The sequence below is a fragment of the Anser brachyrhynchus genome (assembly GCF_964034855.1).
Source record: "Anser brachyrhynchus genome assembly, chromosome: 4".
NCBI classification, from domain to species: domain Eukaryota; kingdom Metazoa; phylum Chordata; class Aves; order Anseriformes; family Anatidae; genus Anser; species Anser brachyrhynchus.
The window spans coordinates 4,298,560-4,318,691 of NC_137698.1; the positions used below are offsets into that span (position 1 = coordinate 4,298,560).

The 20,132-nt window shown below is 42.4% G+C and overlaps 1 protein-coding gene across 1 annotated transcript in view; it reads left to right on the forward strand.

Moving 5' to 3' along the window:
* The first annotated feature begins 1,762 nt into the window (after window positions 1-1,762).
* COL25A1 (collagen type XXV alpha 1 chain) overlaps window positions 1,763-20,132 on the forward strand; it is a 306,551-nt gene continuing 288,181 nt past the window's right edge. The window contains exons 1-2 of the mRNA XM_080592133.1: window positions 1,763-2,548; window positions 3,160-3,229. Of these exons, the coding sequence (XP_080448259.1) occupies window positions 2,195-2,548; window positions 3,160-3,229 (424 nt within the window). The 5' untranslated portion in view covers window positions 1,763-2,194. The remainder of the gene's footprint in view (window positions 2,549-3,159; window positions 3,230-20,132) is intronic.

Here is a 20,132-nt window from a genome sequence, read left to right on the forward strand (position 1 = left end):
AGGCAGCTGAGCAGCAAGGCAAGTCACCGAAGTGCTGGATTTCACCTCCACCTCATGTTTTACCTACATAGGTAGACAAAGGTGGAAGAAAATCTCATTTAGGGCACAAGAGGCACAGAGGGTGAACTGGGCAGGAACACGAGGAATGGAGGATGCGTCCGACTGAAGACACAGTTCATGTCCACGTGCAGTGAATAATGTAAAGGCTCGGTTTGGAAGCAGGAACGTTTGGAACAGAGGTTTCAGGTCTGTCCTGGAGCGTGCATGATGGCTGGTGACTGTTGGAGCCTTTATCCTCATCTCTGTCACCTCAGCTCGAATGCTGAGTCCCGGACTCTGCTTTCTGCTTGTCCTTACCCTGTACCTCCTGCTGTTCTTGACCATTTATACAAAACACTTTATAAGCAGAACATGACCTGTCATTTCAGCAGAGGGAGGCTTATTTTTGGCCTAATTCTAATGGCAAGTTTATGTTGTATCTGGTAAAGAAATCCAGTCGCGGATCGTGGGTTGGTCAGCCAGAACGTGGCCCGCTGTAGACATGGAAATATGGAAAGAACTCCAGACACTCATCCTGTCTGGCGGAAAATCCTTATCTGCAGGCACCGTGCACGTCTTCAAACGCAGAGCCGTGCCCTGCAAACAGCAGCATCTTGCGTCAGCGCCTCCGCCCCGGCCGCACACGGGATCTGCTGGAAGGTGGCGCGTGGAGGTGGGGATCTTCCAAGCAGGAATGCTCCTCTGCGTCGGGGAGCGGGGCTGCCTCGGCTCTTCCCGCACCAGCATCTCAGGAGGCTGCGATTAAAATCCCCTCCTGTCTTCTGCTGCTCTTCCAGGCAGGCCGCTGCGGCTCTGCGGGCTCCGGTGCTCTGCCTGTGCGCGGTCTCGGCCCGCTTGGTGCATCTGTGGTACTGCTCCACCTCAGCTGCCAGGCACAAACCCGGCCTTTTGAGCATTTCAAGAGTTTTGGAACCTGGATTTAGGTGGCATATCAGCTTAACTGTGACCAGGAGCGTCCGAGTGGTGCGATTCCTGCCTAGCAGCAGTTAGAGGTGAACAGCCATCTGTTTTACTCCTGGGGTAGGGGTTTGACTCCTGATATCCAGTTATTCTCTGAGATTCAAAACCACTAAACCTTTATTGATAAAAAGCATAAAAAAATACTTTTTTTTTTTTTTTTTTAAAGGGGGGAAAAAAAGGGATATCAGCTTTTTCATTGCCCGGGTAGCATTCTCAAGAGCGCTACAGAAGTCTGTTTTCAATCTCAGCCGCGATCCCAAATAGATGCCTTTGGCACCATCATGGCTGCGAAATAAGAAGCAGGCTCACTGGCACCGAACGCGCGCATGTCCCGGATTCCCTCTGCCTCCGGCTTGCGAGGAGGCAGCAAAAGCAGCGAGGCTGAGCCTTGACATCCTTATTTTATTTTTCATTTATTCTCTCCCCTCCCGTTTGTCGCCTTCAGGCGGTGTCAGCGCACTGCACAGCTGCTGCTCGTCCACTGGATGGTACCAAGCCCCCGAGCACCGCCGGGCACCGCGGCTGAGCTCAGCGCGGGGCTGATCCGGGTGGCCCTGGGGGCTAGCGGGCTGCTTGCCTCGGAAGCCCAGCGGAGGCCACCCTCGGCCATCGCTGCCTCGCCACCGCGGGGGCGCGCCGTGCATACATTATGCAAAACGCCCCCCCCCCCTCCCAGGTGAATAAATTATGCTAATGAAGAAGGGGAGGGGAAAGGAGGGGAGGGGGCTTCCCCGCCCCGGGGAGCCCGCAGGCAGGTGGGGAGGGGAGGGGGGGAGCAACAAGTCCGGCGGCCCTGGGAGGGAGGGAGGGAGGGAGGAAGGAGGGGGAGAGGGAGGAAGAGGAGCAGCGGGGGGGGGCTTCCCTCCCGCCCCAAACCCCTCTGACAAGTGGCCCGGCGGCCGCAGAGCGCTCCCAGCACCGGGCGGGCGGCAGCCGCGGGGGCTCGACCCGCTCCGGAGCCTCCGACCCCCGCCGCTGCTCGGGGGGCTGCGGGGGGAGCCCCCTCCGAGCGCGACAGCCGGCTGTCCGTCCGTTTTCTTTTTTTTTTTTTTTTGCCTTGATTCTCGCCGTCCTGCCTCCCCGTTATTTCGTTTCCCCGCCGTTTATTATCATCATCATCAATTATTATTATTATTTTTGTTTTGTTGCCGCTGTTTGCAAACTACTCGCCTCCATGGGGGGCGGAGGGAAGGAAATAAAAGCCGCCGCAGCTGAAGGGTGCGAAAGCATGCGGGGGAAGAGCCGGGGAGCCGCAGGACGGGATGGCAGCGAGCGGCCGGGCTGCTCCGGGGAGCGCTGCCCGCGGCCGTGCGGCTCGGGGCTGGCCGCCCTCCTCTCGGCGCTGGCGGCCGCATCCTGCCTCTACCTGGGGGTGCGGACCAGCGACCTCCAGGCCAGGCTGGCGGCCATCGAGGGAGCCCGAGGGGGGTCCTCGGCCGCCGCCGCTCCGCTCCCGCCGCTGCCCGGCTTTTCCCTGGAGCAGCTGAACGCGATGATGCAGGAGAAAGTGGAGCGGCTCCTCGCCCAGGTGTGCGGGACCGGGTGGGACGAGGGGGGGACAAGGGGGGGATGCTCCGGGAGTGGGTACTGAGAGCCTCTGTGGGGTCAGGGGAGGCCGGCGGGGGGCGAGGGGGCAGCTCCGTGAGGCGGCCAGGGGAGCGGGAGAGAGAAAGGGATGGGGTGAGGACGGGGGAGAGCAGTGATGGGGGGCTTGGGGAGGCGACCGCTGAGGTGTTGGGGGTGACCGCTGAGGTTGGGAGGTTTGGGTGGTGACCGCTGATGGGGGGCCGGGGTGCTCACAGGGTGGCCATCACACTGGAAGCCCCGAGGGTTTTCTTCCTGTGAGCCCCTGTGCTTATCCCCTGTGTTTGTAATAAAAACGCAATAAAAAAGCACGGGGGTGCTTGCGAGGGGTGGGGGAGGTGGGAGAGAGCTGGTGGGTTACTTTCAGCAGTTGTAGGGGTGGAGGGGTCAGGGATGGAGGCTGGGTTGAGTCCAAGTGAAGGAGCCCCGGCTGGTTGTGCAGCCTGTGAGCGAGTTGTAAGTCGCAGTTTGCAGGCTCACGGTTTGCAGGCACGCGGGTCTGCAACGCTTGGCCAAGCCCGCCGAGTCCCATCACGCTGCTTCTCTCGCCCACAGAAGTCCTACGAGCACTTGGCAAAAATACGAGTCGCGAGAGAAGTGCCTCCAGAATGCAGCTGCCCACCAGGTAACAGGCACAGCCTGCAAACCTCTCCCCTCGCAGGCTTGTAATCCTGGGGGTTTGTGTCCTGCGTGTTTCAGATACGCCTAAGTCAGGTCAAGGGGATGTTTCTTCAGTCAGCACCTACGCATTGGGTGGGAAAGGTGTAAAGCCCAGAACTGTATTGCGTTTCCACTGTGGCACTGGATAGGATAAACGTGAGTTAAAAATCCAGCGCTAGGTTGGACGGTGCCAAACAATAACACTTATGAAGAAATTAACAATCTACCATAGCAAGAAGAAATGCACTCAATCTTAAATGGGATAGTACTGAGTCAAGGCATTGTGTGCTCGGTTTAGGAAGTCAAACAAAAATTCCTAGTGAAAATTTATAACAAGGATTAAAATAAGCAGAGAATGCATTGCAAGTCAGCAGCGAGTAAATACGAGAGCTTTCTCAGTGGTGCCTTGTTTTCCTGGAGTAGCGGATGAAAGCAGTTCCCCTCGGAAGGGATGGCAGGTTTCACACCAAGGATTCAGAACTGCATTTGTTTACGCAACTGGTGATGTTGCTCGACTTTGGAAATGGGGATTTCCAATATCGGGATCAGTTGTTTGTGTGCACACAGTGATATTGTCTGTGTTTTTGGTGGTGCTTTTTGACAGCCTGATGACTGTCAATATTGTGCTAGCTGTATAAACATCTGATGACGTGTACCCAAGTTCAAATGGCATCTTAAAAGCAAAGAAAATGATGCTAATGTTTCACGGGGTGATGTAGGAATTCCAGCATCCTCTGTGTGATGAAGCACGATACACACACAGTGTGTTTTACATACCCTCACACCCCGTATGGAGAAAAAGAGCACATTACCTTTCCAGGTAGAATATTGACGATCAGCGAGAGCTGAGCTGATGGTCATGTTTGCCAGTAGAACTATGCACTTGAGTAGGGCTCTCTTTTAGTTAAGGGTGTAAGCCCTGCCAAGCTCATTGGTCTGAAGGAGCTACTGAACTTCATTGTACAGTATTTTATGTACAATGTGCAGTATCACAGTGTTATGCTGATATTACAACTGAGAAAATATTTTACTGGCTGGTATAGGAGTTACTGTGGCTAGTGTGAAAAGAATAACGTACACGACAGACTGTTGTAAAGGAGCGCGTAGAATTGCTCAGCTCTTGGCTAGTTTTGATAAGAAACTTTGGTTTACTGCTGTACTATATAAGTATACTTACTCCCTTTAAGACTGACGTGAGTGTACAGTGTTGATTTTATTTTTCTGTTGCTTAACTGCAATAATTACAGGGTTGAAGCTAGTGCATTAAAAATGGGGATTGCTCATCACGTTGTATGCAAAGATGTACTCTGTGAGACCAAAATGCTGCTGAATATGATTCCAAGCAGTCTCGCTTTGTTCTCCTCGTTTAGATCCGTTTGTTATGTTTTCGCTTACTGCTTTCAGACTAAAGGTCAGTACCTACTGTTTCACAGTTGTGTTGTATGGTGCTTTACTTCCCCACAACCACTAGAGCTCCACATTATACCAATTTTTACCTGACCTTTATTATTAAGAAGTATATTTTATCAAATAGATGATCATCAGCAGAATATCTTTCACGTGCATTGTAAAAATACTTACTTAGGTGGAAGTCAGAATAAAGTGATCTGGGAAATATCTTCAAGGGAGTAAGATTCATAAGATAAGAAAACTTCTATGAATAGTTTTTTTTTTTTTTTTTTTTTTTTTCCCCCGCAGAGGAGACTGGCTGTAATGGGGATTAGAAATGTGATACAGAGCTTTTCACCCCTGGGTAGCTATTTCAGTTTGGAAGCAAGTTTTATAGTGACTGGAAGGTATCGCCATGCGATAGCCTCATTTTGGACAGCTTAAAATGCATTGATGCTCTCGTGCTTGTTGCCAGTGGACAGGTGTCTACATCAAAATGGCATCATCCTGGGAGCCGTGTCTGAGAGAAGAAGAGCAGAGCGGCCCCACCACCTGAGTGCTGGGCTTTCCTGATGGCAGGTATTAGGCAGAGCAGGAGAGGGTAGAGCAAATAAATTGTTGTTCCTTCATTTGGTTCAGTTTGTTGGGCTTGCTTTTAGGCTGGACCCGATGTGCTTTTATTTTTATCCCTAATGCTGCTGTTACAAATCTGGATGGCTATGTTCAGAAAGGCATTTGGTTTATTAGGAAAAGAATCATGGAAACTCTTTTTTTTCCTGTTGTCTTCTATTTGCAATGCCAAAGAGTAAATTACCTCTCTGCTTCACCACACAGCTCCATTTTTGGTGCTTTATTCTGCTCAGATACTGCATTTCTTGCCTGGGTTTACATAATAATACAATATATGTCTGTCAGAGATGGCTTTGGAAAGCCTTCATGGTCCACAGGGGATTCTTGAATGACCCCTATGCTGTAAGAAAAGGGCTGCTGCCACATTGCCACCAAAGAAGTTTCCATCATCCTGTTCTCTAAAGAGAAATAAAGATTATTTAAAAATAAGTTCCTTTGCCCTCTACCAAAAGAAGAGAGGGAAGTTTGGTTTGTAGGTGGAAGGGTGAGAACGTGGTCTCTGATTTAGGGTTAAAATTACGCAACTGATGTAGATCTCATTAGTTCGAGATGCTCATCCCCTCATGGCTCTCCATGGTAGGAACTGCACGTTTGAAGGAAACTGGGTTTGAGTGGCTTGGATGCTGAAGGCAGCCAGATTCACGGCTGCTTATAACTTTCAAAGCTATCCACGTGTAGCTCCCTGTAACTCAACAGTAGTCTTCAATGTTGTCCAGACTGCAGAGGAGTTACATTTCTCAGATTTTAAAAACTTGGTTTTCACCAAATGCGTTTTCTAATTATTGTTTATTTTCTTTTACAAGCCACACAATGTAAGGAGATATTGAGTTTTGATTTTAATTCTGTAGGACTAAAACCAGATACCAAAGATTTTGTAAATATTTTTAAATGACAATAGCAGGCATTCTTTCTCTTAAAGCAGAGTAATAAAGTTTGAAATGTAAATGCATGCTGACATTCCTCTTAAATTACCTCAGTTCTAACAAGAGTGTTGCAGTCACTGCTGGCAGCTATTCCTCCGCACATAGGACTAGAGGCAAGCTGAGTGGCTAAAATAACTTTAAGCTTAATATATTCATTTTCCTTTGTTTCCCAGGTTTATTATTTTAAATTAATGTTTCCCAACCACAACAGATGAACGGAAACATAGGTGTGTAGGTAACTATTTCATATATCTTTCTTTAAATGGTTCCAGTGGCACAATCAGCTTTTACCAGGCACTGTGCTGGATACTTACTGCTAAGTGCCAGGATTTATACTGTTGTGGAAGGAGTAACACTTGCAGATGACACAGGGCTACTCCTGATGCAGTGGAATTACAGGAAATTCTTAACTCTTAGTAGATTTAGACTCTTTTCTTCCAAACAGTACTCAAGTGCACACATAGCTTCTGTTGAAGCCTATGGGACCCAAGCACATGCTCACATGTCTTGGTGGATTGAGCCTTTCTGTGCCATAGGGGTCAAGTCGTTTGAACTTGTGCTCATGTGCCAGAATGTCTCACTCCGTAAGCAGCCTTCAGTGAGCTCACTTGTGTGGTATGGTGAGGTTGGCAGGTGTAGAAGTGAAGTCTGTTGGTGCAGAAGGCTCAGACTTGCTAAGTGGTAAGGCGAGCAGTTAATTATGTGTGGTTCAGTAGGTGAGCTTCTGTTAACTTCGGTGAAGTGAGCTTTAGGACTGGGTGACCATTGCTTAAGAAAAACCATGATTTGGCCTATAACATTTTGAGAAAGCCTGTGAAAGAATGAAAGAAAGACTTTTATCCATAAATGTTTCATTAACGTTTTCAGAAGCGTTAAACTAATTTTTCCTTTCCTGTCTCTCTCTTTTTTTTTTAAGCAAAGGATTAAATTTTTTGCTACTTCTGGGAAAAATGTTATAATAAAGTCCTTTTTTTTTTTTTAAAAAAAAAGTAAGCTATTATATAAATAGGAATGCCTATATGCCATACATCTCTTTAATTGTGCATTGGTGAAGGACAGGTTGCATAACATGATAGATAGTCTTTAACTGCTGTGACACACTATGTGCACAGTATAACTTGCACGTAAAATGACTGCAGTTTTTCCTTCACTTCTTCCACAGAGCATAAGCTGAACTTCACTGAGGGGTACTTGGTGAAGCTGACTACTTTTCTTTTTTACTTGTAATTTATTTTTGTTTTTCTTCTTTGCCACAGACAATGTTTACATTCCTTTGCTGTTTCTCTGGTATTTTTCCCATCAAGAAATCTGCATTTATTTTCCCTTTGTGTTCAAATACCTGTAGGTTCAAGCCTTTTCCAGACATGGACACTGTCATTGTTCTTGTTTCCTAGCCAGCTATTTTGTGCTGTTATGGCAATCATGTCATTCTGATTCTCCATCTCAGTCTTAAGGAGCCCTATGTTTTGGCATTTGATGTACCTTCTCCTTCACTGTGCAATTTGTTATGATTTGGTTATAAAGCTTGTTTCAGTCTAGTTGAGTGTATATATACTTAGTTTATATCAGATCATCATCAGATGAAACACCACAAGCCAAGTTTTTTGGTGGATGGAGAATACCAGTTGGTCTTCCTTCGTTTACAGTAAATCTAGTGGGAAAACTGTGTTCTACAGTGATAGTTCTCCAAGATGATGTGTATGCTGTATGTATTTTGGTAGCAGTATGGATGGCAAAAATGAATTCATTTTCTCAGCATCCCAATTTGCTTTTGTCCTTCTAAGCACCTAAGATTTGTTCTGACGTGGTGGAGATAGATGAACAGACTATACGATTTAGGCGCTCTTTGTTATTTCCCTGTGTTCCAGAAAGTCTGTTTCCTGGAGCATTTTGATTAGTGAGGCTGAGAGAATGGAGGGGAAATCAATTTGGGGGATTAAAAGAATCCAGAAATTATTATCAGCAGGGTATTACTTTTGTTTGTTACAACTTCAGGGAAGTATTTTTGTAAGACCAAACAGGTAAAGAAAAAGGGAGCCGACTTAAATGTTTACTGGCAGAGAGACCCAAAAGAAAATACAGATAGATATAGAAAGTAGTTAAAGCGTTTTTCCCTATTACTTAAAATTCCTGTGTGCGCTACCCGTACCTAGCTGCCAGCACTACTTATTTCTGCCATGTGTGTATCATCTATTTGCTGAATGCAGTGCTCAGCTTTAATTTTGTAATTTTTCTGACAGGGCTTTGAGCAATTCTTTCATACCTTCACTGGTTTGATATTTTTCATTTCAGTTCCTAGATAAAGATGTTTATTGATGTGCAGCAGCATGCAACCTTCTGGGTAGTCTGTCTTGTTTGGATGACTGATTAGAGATACTGTTTTTTCCCTTCAGAACAGATAAAATATATTTTATTGGCCAAGATATGACCTTCTAATTCTGTTGCCTCTGGGTGAGGAGGTAGGGTGTGCAGCATGATGAATGAAACGTGACGCAGCTCAAAGCAGAACTGATCAACAGCAAACTGCACCAGATTTCTCTTCTGTAACGTTACTGATGTCAATGGCATTTACCAAAAGTTGATTTGATCACAGAAGTGTTATTAACAAATTATTTTTGTCTTGAGTTAATATTTATTGAGCTAGCACACATTGTCAAATGAGGTATATTTAAAAAAAAAAAAGAATTATTTGTCTGCATTAATTATTCTTTAATGCTTGTATTTGACTTTTGCAAGCCTTTTGCTTGTATTTCCTTCCACATGGCAGCTGTCCATCTTGAAGAACTGCTCAAGTGTCAAAGCAGTTCAACTACAGTGGATCTTGCAGTGTGAGAAGTGACTGTTAAAACCACTTTAGGAGCAGTAGGTTTTTTTTGGTGTGTGTGTTTTTTTTTCTTAAATTGTCAATGCTTGTATCTATAAATTAAGAGTCTTTAGAGCTTGGATAACTGAGTTCAATTCAACAGTACTTATGCTGTTTCTTCACGCTCACCCTCAGCCCTTTCTGTTAAGGTTAGCAGGCTGTTAGAATGTGTTGCTACAAGGATGGATCACTGCACCTGCATTACAGTGCTCATCCTCCTTCTCACTACCTTCTGAATTTACTGGCTGCAGCCTACCTGTCTATTTTTTTTGTGTGTGTGTGTACTTAGCACTGTAAAAATGAGCTAGCTATCAAACTGACAGAATCTGTCTTTACAGGGCCTTTTAGGTCACCAGAATCATATAATTAATCTATTCAAGGTACATTTTAACACATGCAGAACTTGAGTCATGTTGTCTCTTCAGGAAGGCTACTGTACACAGAACAGTTTTCCCTTTCATTGTTTCCCGTGATTACACTGCCAGATTTCCTAAAATTTCGCCACAGAATGGAAATCTGTCTGCTTCTTAGAATTATTAAGAAGATGTAAGAGGGTATAGAGTAATACAGTTTGGAAGAAGCACTTATTCCCCTGTATGACTCAAGTGGAAGCTTGCAGTTAGATAATACACACAATAGTGAACACAACGCTGCAGGCTTGCTTTTTCAAGGCTTGTGGTCTGTCATGCTTTTATGGCTTAGACTTACAGCAGAGCAAAGCCTGAGAGCAGTGCCAGCTGAAGTTCATGTGCTCATCTCTTCATGAGATTAAGTAGAAAGAAGCTGTTTGTGAGAGTTCAATAAAAATCGAATGTCAGAACAAATTTTCAAAACTGAGTGCCAAACATGCATGTGCAAGGTTGCTATTTATTTTTCTGTAAATAGCAGCTATTTTTTCCTCTCTGTAGACTGCAAAATCTTTAGAAATACCGGTTTGGATATTACGTTTTATTCGTGCTTTTCTACTCTATAGCATGGAAGTACCAAAATGTCATTCTATACTCTACAAATGTACCTAGGCAATCATTATCAGGTATTTCCTTCCACATGGTTCACAACTGCTGTTTCCAGTCAGTCGTGGCTGGATCCAAGTTCTTGGATCTGCCTCAGTTTCATGATTAAATGCAGCAGCCTCATGTAAACGTTCTCATCAGTTTAAAAATGTGCTGCTCAGTAAATTAGTAAATGTGTGGTACAATAAGTTGCTGGTGCATAGATGTGCCTGAGCTGAAAAAACATACTGTTTAAATACTTCCATAGGTTGCGTAGTTCTAGTGCTTAATACTCAAGTTAGGAAGTGCTTTCTTAGTGGGCAGGCTACAGTTTCCTTATTTGTGAAGTAAATCACTTGTCCTATCCTTCGTGTTCATGGAAAAAACCTGATCCTTGTGTGCTCCTTAAAACAGCCTTTTATGTACGTTGGAAGACAGTCTTGTCTGTGATGCTCGCTATAAAACTGATCCTTCCTGCTCCTCCCCTGCTCTTATGTCTTTCCTTATATATTAAAAGCAATTCTCATTTACATGTGCAGCCAAAGGTTTATAGGAACAGACATTTACTTGCAGTTGTAAATATTGTATGCATGTTTGGCAAGAGTCGTTTCTTGTGCTTTGAAAGCTTTGAAACAGATGATGATGCCTCATAAGCTTTCTGAAGAAATACAAAATTATTATACACCTTTGTAAATCCTTTTCCTAGAGATATGTTCTTATGATTATCAAAGAAATGATGATGGTCTTCTGTAGGGCAAAGAAACAACAAACGGAATGAACACGTAATCATAGAGATGATAGAACTATAGTTCTTGCTTTTACTTCTAGAATGCTCTGAAAAATAATACAATGATTTCAGAGACTTCTACAAAGATATGCTCAACAAAGAAGCAATGTACCTTTTAAGCAACAATAGTTTCTCCTTCCCTGTCTTAAAAACTGAGCAGGAAGTTGTCAAGGATGAATGAGGTTTAGTTTTCTTTGAAGTGTGTACATGAGGAATAGATGAAGGTCTATTAAAATCATTGCATTTAATTTTAAATAGTCTGTTAGCCATTTATTATCTTAGTTTTGGATGTTTGTGAAACTTATCTTGCAACTATTGTGTGTTGGGCAAGTGCCTTAGAAAAATTCTATAATGACTGGTTAAGTATTTAGGATTTTATTTATTTATTTTTAGAAATACGATTAAGGAATTTTTTTCATATGTTTACCTTTGCTAATATGTCTTGTTTGGGCTCACAATGAAGAGTGGATCATGTACTCACAAATTCTTGGAGAGGCTGAAAAGGAGGCCATAAAGGGAATAATGATGGACTTGAGTCCATCTAAATAGCTTCCCCTACCCTTTCCTGGTTCTTTACAAGCATAGCTGAAGGAGTATAGAGGAGAGGAAGAAGGGGATCGAACAATATTTCTCTCTGATCTTTGATCCTCAGTGAAGCATGCCATACTGTATAATGCAGCAGTGTGACATTTTGGTACTTCCATGCACTGCTGTACGTTGGGCACAAGGTAGACTGCACGCCGAGTCACGATGACGTAGCACAGAATATAGCTCACTTAATGTAACTGGAGGAAGAATTGGACGTCTTGACCTTGCAGGGAAAACCTACGTGAAACCAGGTGTCTGATCCACTGGTTTCCGCTGACCGAAATAGCTGGCTCATGCCATTTCCTCATACTGCTTCAGTCCACTGGTATCCGGAAGGTGCTTCCTCTGAGCATCAGAGGTCTGTGGGAGGAAAGTATTTTATTTTCTCTTCCTCTTTCTACAACAAACAGAATCGGTTAGCTTAGGAGCTTGTCTCTAATATTCAGAAGAGCTTTAGCATTCTTAGGAGTAAGCAGCTGTAGAGTAAGAGCTGTAAATATCATGGGAGGAAGACTGTAAAAAAATATAAGTAGTGTCAAGGCCTTTTCTGCTCTGACATTTGCTACTTACCCTGTCTTAACATAAATCCGTTTACTTTAAAAATGCTCAGTGGGAAGATAATGACCCTACCAGCACAGAGGAGAAAGTATCATACCACACGTATGTTAAAAGTTTAGATTATGAATGGGGTTCCTTCCATTTGTATAAGCACATTTGTAGCCTGTTGTCTTTTAAGATTATGGTGGAAAACTGCTATTTAGAAAGATATCTCTTCTAAAACAACAGGGAGTGGGTTGGAGGGAGGAGTTTTGAAACCAGAAAAAATGTGCTGAAAATCAGAGACCAAAATCTTTCCATTGGAGGTGTGGCAGCAATTGCAGTGGATTTGTCTGCGTATCTAAAGGCAGAATGGCACCCTGTAATTTGAAGGACACAAAGCTGTTAACTCTAGAAAGATATTTCTGTGATTAAGATCATGTACTGTCTGCAAACAAGAACATAGTTGTCTTCAGACTACCTAGCTTGTACTAGTTGTGTTGTTAGGTTTCTTATATACCAGACATAAGTTTCTTATATATCAGATGATGGTAGGATTTTAATGGAGGACTGCAGTGCTAAAAGTCAAAGCTTATGCATCTTAAGTTGAGGAGGTACTTCCTTTAGCTGGCAGCTCTAATAATCTCTTTTAAGAATATGAGAGCCAGTTGCTTGAAGGCACTTCTCTTCCTCCTCCCCGTCCCATGCCCATTCCCTCTGAGTAAGCTCTTGTTCTGATGTCCTTGGTGTTATTAAAGCAAAGCCTTGATACCTGAGCACAGGGATATGGCCTCCGAGGATTAAAAGGATAAGCTCCATAGGTCTGTGGGTTAATATTCTCATCTAGAATTCATGTCTAGATAATGCCGAATGGCATCACTATAAAAATATTTTAATGTGTTGACTGTCTCTGTGCTGTCAACTCTTCTGCTGCTGTTTATCAAATGTTCCTTTAATGTGTGCATCTCTACTGCTGTACTACTGGGTGCTGCCAGCTGAAAGGATGACAAATGCTGGGAACTGTTGCTTCAGCTTGACGTTGAGGCGATTAATATAATATTGATTTCATGCCCTTCAGCTCTGAGACACGATAGCTGTCTCAAACTTTAGTAAAAATACTTTGAATCCTAATTTGATCCTTACACCAAGAGATGTGCTCTGTGCAGATGTACTCAAGCATAGACCAGCATGTGGTCATTGCTAAGGTGGCCCTTTTGGCAATGCTGACCTTGAACTCTGTGCTTGTCTTTGCTCTCTGTCCTGGTGGGGTCCTTGGCAATCATTTGTGTACATCAACGTGGAGCTGGGGATCGGCTTTGTGGCACCTATAGATGAAAGCACCAGTGTTGTGGTTTAACCCGGCCGGCAGCTAAACACCACACAGCCGTTCGCTCACCCTCCCCCCTCCCTCTCTGGGATGGGGGAGAGAAACGGGAAAGTGAAGCCGGTGAGTTGAGATAAAGACAGTTTATTAAGACAGGAATATAATAATAACAACAATAATAATAGTGATAGTAGTACTACTACTAATAATGTGTACGAAACAAGTGATGCACAATGCAATTGCTCACCACCCGCTGACCGATGCCCAGCCTATCCCCGAGCAGCCGGCCCCCCCCACCCCGGCCAGCCACCCCTATATATTGTTTAGCATGACATCAGATGGTATGGAATACCCCTTTGGCCAGTTTGGGTCAGCTGTCCTGGGTCTGTCCCCTCCCAGCTCCTGCTGCACCCCCAGCCTGCTCGCTGGCAGGACAGAGCGAGAAGCCGAAAAGTCCTTGGCCTGGTGTAAACACTGCTCTGCAACAATTAAAACATCAGCATGTTATCAGCGCTCTTCTCATCCTAATCCAAAACATAGCACCCTACCAGCTACTAGGAGGGAAATTAACTCTGTCCTAACTGAAACCAGGACACACAGCAATGGATCATGGTATTTGCTGTAGCTATATACATGTGTTTATGGAGAAGTCATAGTTAGGTAAGGAACATCTTGTGTACGTTTCCCAAATAGTATGTGCACAGAATACTGATGAACCAGAGAGGCTGAAAGACACAGTGGCGTGGCACCAGTTTAAAATGAACTAGTGCTTAGACAGCCATTGTCAATACTTACTTAGAGTTGGCATCTTTGTCATGATGACAGCCATGTTTGTAGAAGGCTGGCAATGTTTTTGCATGTGAAGATGAAGTGTTTTTCCAATGCAGCAAGCATGTAAGTGCACTCTATTTCTTTACTTTTGGGAGACTAATCTTAGTGAAGAGAGATTAGTAGTGAAGTCTGACAGTTGTGGATTTATTTCACTGTAGGACAGCTTTGCATAATTCCTTAGTTTAAATTCTAGGCTGAGCCATATCCTGATGTGCAGGAGGAAGACTCTTTGTCACATTCAATTAAGAGGCAGTGCATAATCTGTTATTGTGGCCAGCTAAAAAGAAGCACCAACTTTGAAAAGTGAACCACCAGCAATGAGTGAAAAATATAAGATGGCTGAAATCCTCACCTTTTTTTCCTTGAAACTGTTTTGCTGCTACAAGGTGGTCTGTTCTTGTATTCTGAACAGTTACAGTCCATTCTAGGATAGCATGAAATTAGTGTTTACTATGTATATTATAATATAACTGCAACACTCTGGAAAAAATTGAATGCACCTTTACAGGAAACCACGCTTAATGGATTACAGCGAAGACAACTAAGCAACAGTCCTGTGTTGGGACTATTCTGTTATAGGGCTGTAAAGGCAGGGTAGAATGTGTTCATACTTGAGTTTTTCTGTGTGCAAGATAGCACTGATGTAAATGTTGTATACGTTAGTCAAAGCATCCTGAAGACTTGCTTGTACAAAGTATTCATTATTACGAATAAAGTTACTGTCTTGAGGAGCAGAAGTTTTGTTCTCAAAATGCATTTCTCTCTTCTTGATCTTGGTAACGACCATGCTTCTTTTTGATTACTGAGACAGAACATAATCAATAGAATATGATGTTCGTTTTCTGAGGATACTTGAGTGAGATCCCGTGTAGCGCTCCGTGGTGGTTTCACACTGATGGCCATCTGAACTCCACCTTGATGCAAACTCCACTCCAGCCTGATGCAAATGCATCAATTTGAAACGATGTAACCTTCTGGGAGTTTTTTTTTTCTTTGTGGACTTTAGTTAGTTTGTTTTTAAAAAACAACCTAAACCAGAAGAACCTTCATGTTAGAAGACGTGGCCAATGCCAGCTCAGATAACTTGCTCAGGGACAGAAGCAGCTTCTTGTGTTACCAGAGTTTCTAATGCCCAAATGTGACTTTACTTTTTAACTGGTGGTATGTGAAAATAGTCTTTAACTGTTGTTCTGACTGACAACAGTCAGACCTAATATATGCAGATACATTACTTCATATGAATAGTCCCACAGATTTTAACTGAAATCAGTAGCTACTTTGGAGTCAGATATGAGCATGCCCACCCACCACTTTAGATCCTTGTGCATACTTGTTTATATGTGCAGCCATTAACATTGACTTTAGCTTTGATTTATAGTTCTTTCCCATCGTATAAATGCTATTTTTATTCATTTACCATTTATTCTTTCCATTCTTTGAGTAAGAACATTATTTACGTTCGTACTTATAAGAATACTAAATTAGTTCTTTAATTTTGTAAGAGTTCTGGTCCCTTTGGGGATAGCCTGCACAATATTTAAAAAAAAAAAGGTATTTATTTTTATGTGGGTTACATAGTCTCACATTTCAATTTGTAGTTCCAAGACCCTATGAGTATTGTACTGAAGACTGTTGATTAGAAGTGATTAGATCCAATTACGCGAAATTGAACAGAAGTGTTCAAAATACCAGTTTTGAGGTATAGAAATAGATAGACCAGTATGCATAGATGGACCTTCTTCATTTTCTTACCAATGTGACTGAATCTTGCATATGCATGTGTTTTTTACATAAATACTTCTCATGCTTACACAAGAGGTGTTCCTTCTGTTTAGCTCAGACTCCTGTTTTAATGCTGGTAGCTAGCTCTCATTCCCTGCTTTCCTGATGCTATGCTTGAAAAGTCGCTATTTGCTGAACCCAAATGTTCCATTCGTTATTTAACAAGTTGTGCTTCACATATTTCTTTGCCTGCAGTGGTATAAAAATGTTTCACATGTAGGTCCCTGTTTGGACTGTCAAAATCTGGAGTAAGTGTGTTAGCGGAGGGGAGAACATCTCCCTCTGTTGTTAAGACACATCCATTCTGGGAAGATAATCCACTTGTCAGGTAGACCTGTGCGGTGCCAGGAGTTGGACTTGATGATCCTTATGGGTCCCTTCCAACTCGGGATATTCTATGATTGTCTGTGACTGAGATGTGAGGAGGAATGCACCATAGTCAGAGACAAGTGGTCTGCCTTTTTTCAATGAGGAGTCTTCTAAGGTAGCCTAATGAAGAATTAAGAGTTGACACAATCTTCAGAGGAAAAATAGTAAAACAGGCTTTTAACACTTTTCTGAAGCTTTTTACCCACATCTGGGAAAGGCTAGGTCAGGGTGGATTTGGGGATTTTGGTATTCTGCTGGTAGGCTCTGATTGCTTGCTCAGTCTGAGCAGTGGCTGACAGCAGGGTACATTGAAGTGTAAACTACTGAAAGAGCTTCTCAAAGCTTAGCAAACATGATGATGTCAAGAGGAAAAGGTGATGTGCCTGTGGGATGTCTTCTATTGAAGTGCAATTTGTGGACATTGTGTACTCATCCAAGATGTCCAGATTTCATGTCTTAAGGGGCAGATTGGCTGAGGAATTGAACAATGGCACAAGGTGGGATAAGTGCCCCTGATATTTCTGAGCTGTTTTGTAGGTTGTGAGTATATGCAAGTGCTCATTGCAGACTCTGGGTTTGTCCCATAAAATGGTGAGCAGGGAGAAGGCATAGCCTGAACGCTGCCCTCTTAACAGTGTGTGTTATCTTGCTGTGGTGGTCTACCAAGGAAGGTGTTTATACAAAGTTGAAGGCTTATGTGAACTAGCACTAAGTTATTCCCTAAGCAAGAAAGTGACCATAACTCTTTCCAATTCTACAACACTCCGTTATGGTCTGATAGTAACACCACACATGTAGAAGTGCAAAAATAATACGCATGCTGTCTTCCCCTGTGCTCTAGCAGTGTTCCTCAAAGCTCCTAGGAGCTATCAGACTGCATTTTAACTCTATTGAAACGCACTGAATCATCATTTGCAAGTGTCAAAGCCAGTATTCTGTGGTAGACGTTGATGCTGAATTCCTTAATGCACAGAGATGGACTTTATTCCAAAAAACATTACCATCCGTCCTTTCTTGACCATGGTGCTGTCAGCCCTTTATCTCTGATTTTCTTCTTTGGGCAGAGCAGGAAGGATAGCAGCTAAGGTCTGAACTCTGATCCCTTCTGTGGGCTGGTATTTCGCTAGCACTGAGCCAAAGTTATGGTCTCAGATTTCTTTTTTCCCATGAGGCACGTTGATTAAATGTTTGGCTTGGTACCTAGTGATCAGCCTTGGAAAATGTATTCCCCATCACGTGTGTTTTTTTTGTGTCTTGTAAAGAATAGAACTTTACAGGAAAAGAATGGTGGGACACAATATTATGTTGCTGTAAATAATACTTTGAGTTAAACTGCAGTCATTTAACTTAATTACTAATAATAGCACTCGGGCAGGGATTACTGCAGCTAAAATTATTCTGACTGGGAAAATTCATGCTGGTTCCAAAGAACAGTTGTTTCCAAATGAAGACAGATACCTCCTCAAATCATCTTTCAGATGCCTAGGCATACTCTTTGACTGCATTCAGTGTTCCTTAAACTGTGTTGCTGGACATGGCAGAGTTACTCACATCTCTGTATTGTACTGTGTCGAGACACACATCTCTTTGTTTGGCCATCTTTGGTCACCTCAGTATAAACCCTATGAAGCTGCCAAGTAAAAGTGGCTGGAGAAGGACTTTTTGTGATGGACAGCCCCCATGTTATAATGTGGGAGGAAGCTAGTGGTCTATGAGGAGAGGTTCTTAAGGGGATGTCTTTTCATGGCGAGTGGACAGATGTCTTTCTTCACTTGGGATCATGCAGAATACACGAGAGCACTAGTGCTTGCATCTGCACCGAGTGAGATTGCTTGGCTGCTCCGTGAGGGGAGCACGCCCTTCTCATAGGCACAGCAGGGGGACATTTACTTGTTGCTACTGTTCTCTCAGCTGCTTTGGGGAGAGAATAAGACTGCCCTTTTGTGAACTGAAATAGGTTTCTTAGTAAAACAACAGCTTCATAAAGGATGTCATTGTATACATACGTAACTTCTATATGATTGGCCCCCACTTTATTTCTGAAATGCAATCAAAAGCAAGTCTAGAACCGTTAATTCCAAATCCCTGTTGTTTGTGTTTTGGTAAAATACAATTAGTCTTTGTAATTATGCTGTCAAAGGATTGAATTGAATAAAAAGACATTTTTTATAGAGTAAATTAATTATGTGCTCTCTGATGAACAAAGAAGGTTCATAAACTAATTTTCCTAAACATACTGCAAACAATATAGATACTAATTTGATATAACTACTATTGATCATCACCAGGCAGCTCATGTTCATTTGTATTCATTAAATATGCTGCATTTTACCAGCCAATTCATTTTCTTTTTCAGTTGTGTACAAAAAATGATCTTATGACATTGATATTTTTTGAGTCTAAAAACACCTCTTGGTTCAACTGTGGGGAAAAAGGATTGATTTCTTATTCTGCTGTCAGTGAAGAAGTGTTATAATGGGACAGAAATTGTAAAGATGAATAAAACGTTTTATCCCTATATGACATACATAGAGCTAGTATTCTTCCCCATCCTGCAACAATGCAACATTTTTTTTGTTGTCAGTGACTATATCTTTTAGAGATAATATGTTGAGATCAGTTTTATTTGTTATTTTCATTGTTATACATTCATTGTTTTGAATGTTATACATTCATTATATGTATTGGGAGTATGAGTAAATAAAAATCTTGCTGACTTATTTGGTTGCGAACAGCTGAATAAATTTAATAGAAGCAACAGTTCAAAAATATTGCCCCAAAAGATGAACTGTAGGATCAGTGTTGTTAGTACTGTTGTTAAAAGCTGTTTTTTTCTTCCAACTTGTAGTGACATTTAGTGTATTTTCCTGTTCGTTTCTGTAATTACCGTTTGAACACTTGGAATTTGAGTTAGGATACATTCCTGTGTATTACAGATAAGTTAATTTTTTGTGTTAAAAACAAAACAAAAGAAAAAACATTGAGATGAGAGATTTCCTTACACAAACGGAGTACTGGTAAGAATCATCTGCCCTTGGAAGTTTCAGCATTGTTATAAAAACTTGGAACTTGAAAGATCTTGGAGCCTTATTTGCTAAGAAAAGTGATGGAAAAATGCAGAAAACTTGTCTGCAGATGTATATATGTTTTTGATTTTTTTCTGATGTGAATCTTTTTTTGAAAAATAAACAAAAACTCACTTTTTAACTAGTGCTTTTCATTAAAAGATCCAGTCTGAAAAATGATGAGGCAAGAGGGAAAAAAAAAGTCTTACTTGAAAAAATGTCCATTAGTACTACATGGCATTTCTAGATGTCTGGCCTTATAGGATGTCCAGGGTGGCAAACAGAACGCTTAGTGTTTTCTTCTAGTCTTCATAGAAATCATCATCCATTATATCCAAAGCATGTCCCCCTAAGGCGAGAAGAAAATTTTCTCCTCGCAGCTGAGGTCATGAAATTTTTCTATTTTATTTCCATTAATATAGATTCAAAAGTGATTTTTCACTGGGGACTTATTATGTATTGCTTGATTTGGTAGAAATATTTCCACTTTGTTTGAAAAGGAACTAGATAAGTTTTCACTGCCCATATAGTGAACATTTATGGGGCTCTTGTAGTACACCACAGTTACTGAAAAATGATTGCCTTTATTCTTGGTGTCACTTGTTTTTTTTGTCTTGTTGGATAGACATGAACTAGATATGTGAGAAGCATCTAGTTGATGAATTCAGCGTTAAGTTTTTACTCCATCGACCACCATTAAAAGTGTGTTTCTCATACTGAAATACTTCTTTCAAGGATTACATTTATTTATTTCCACGGTGTACAAGGTCTGGGCTAGATTTCCAGTG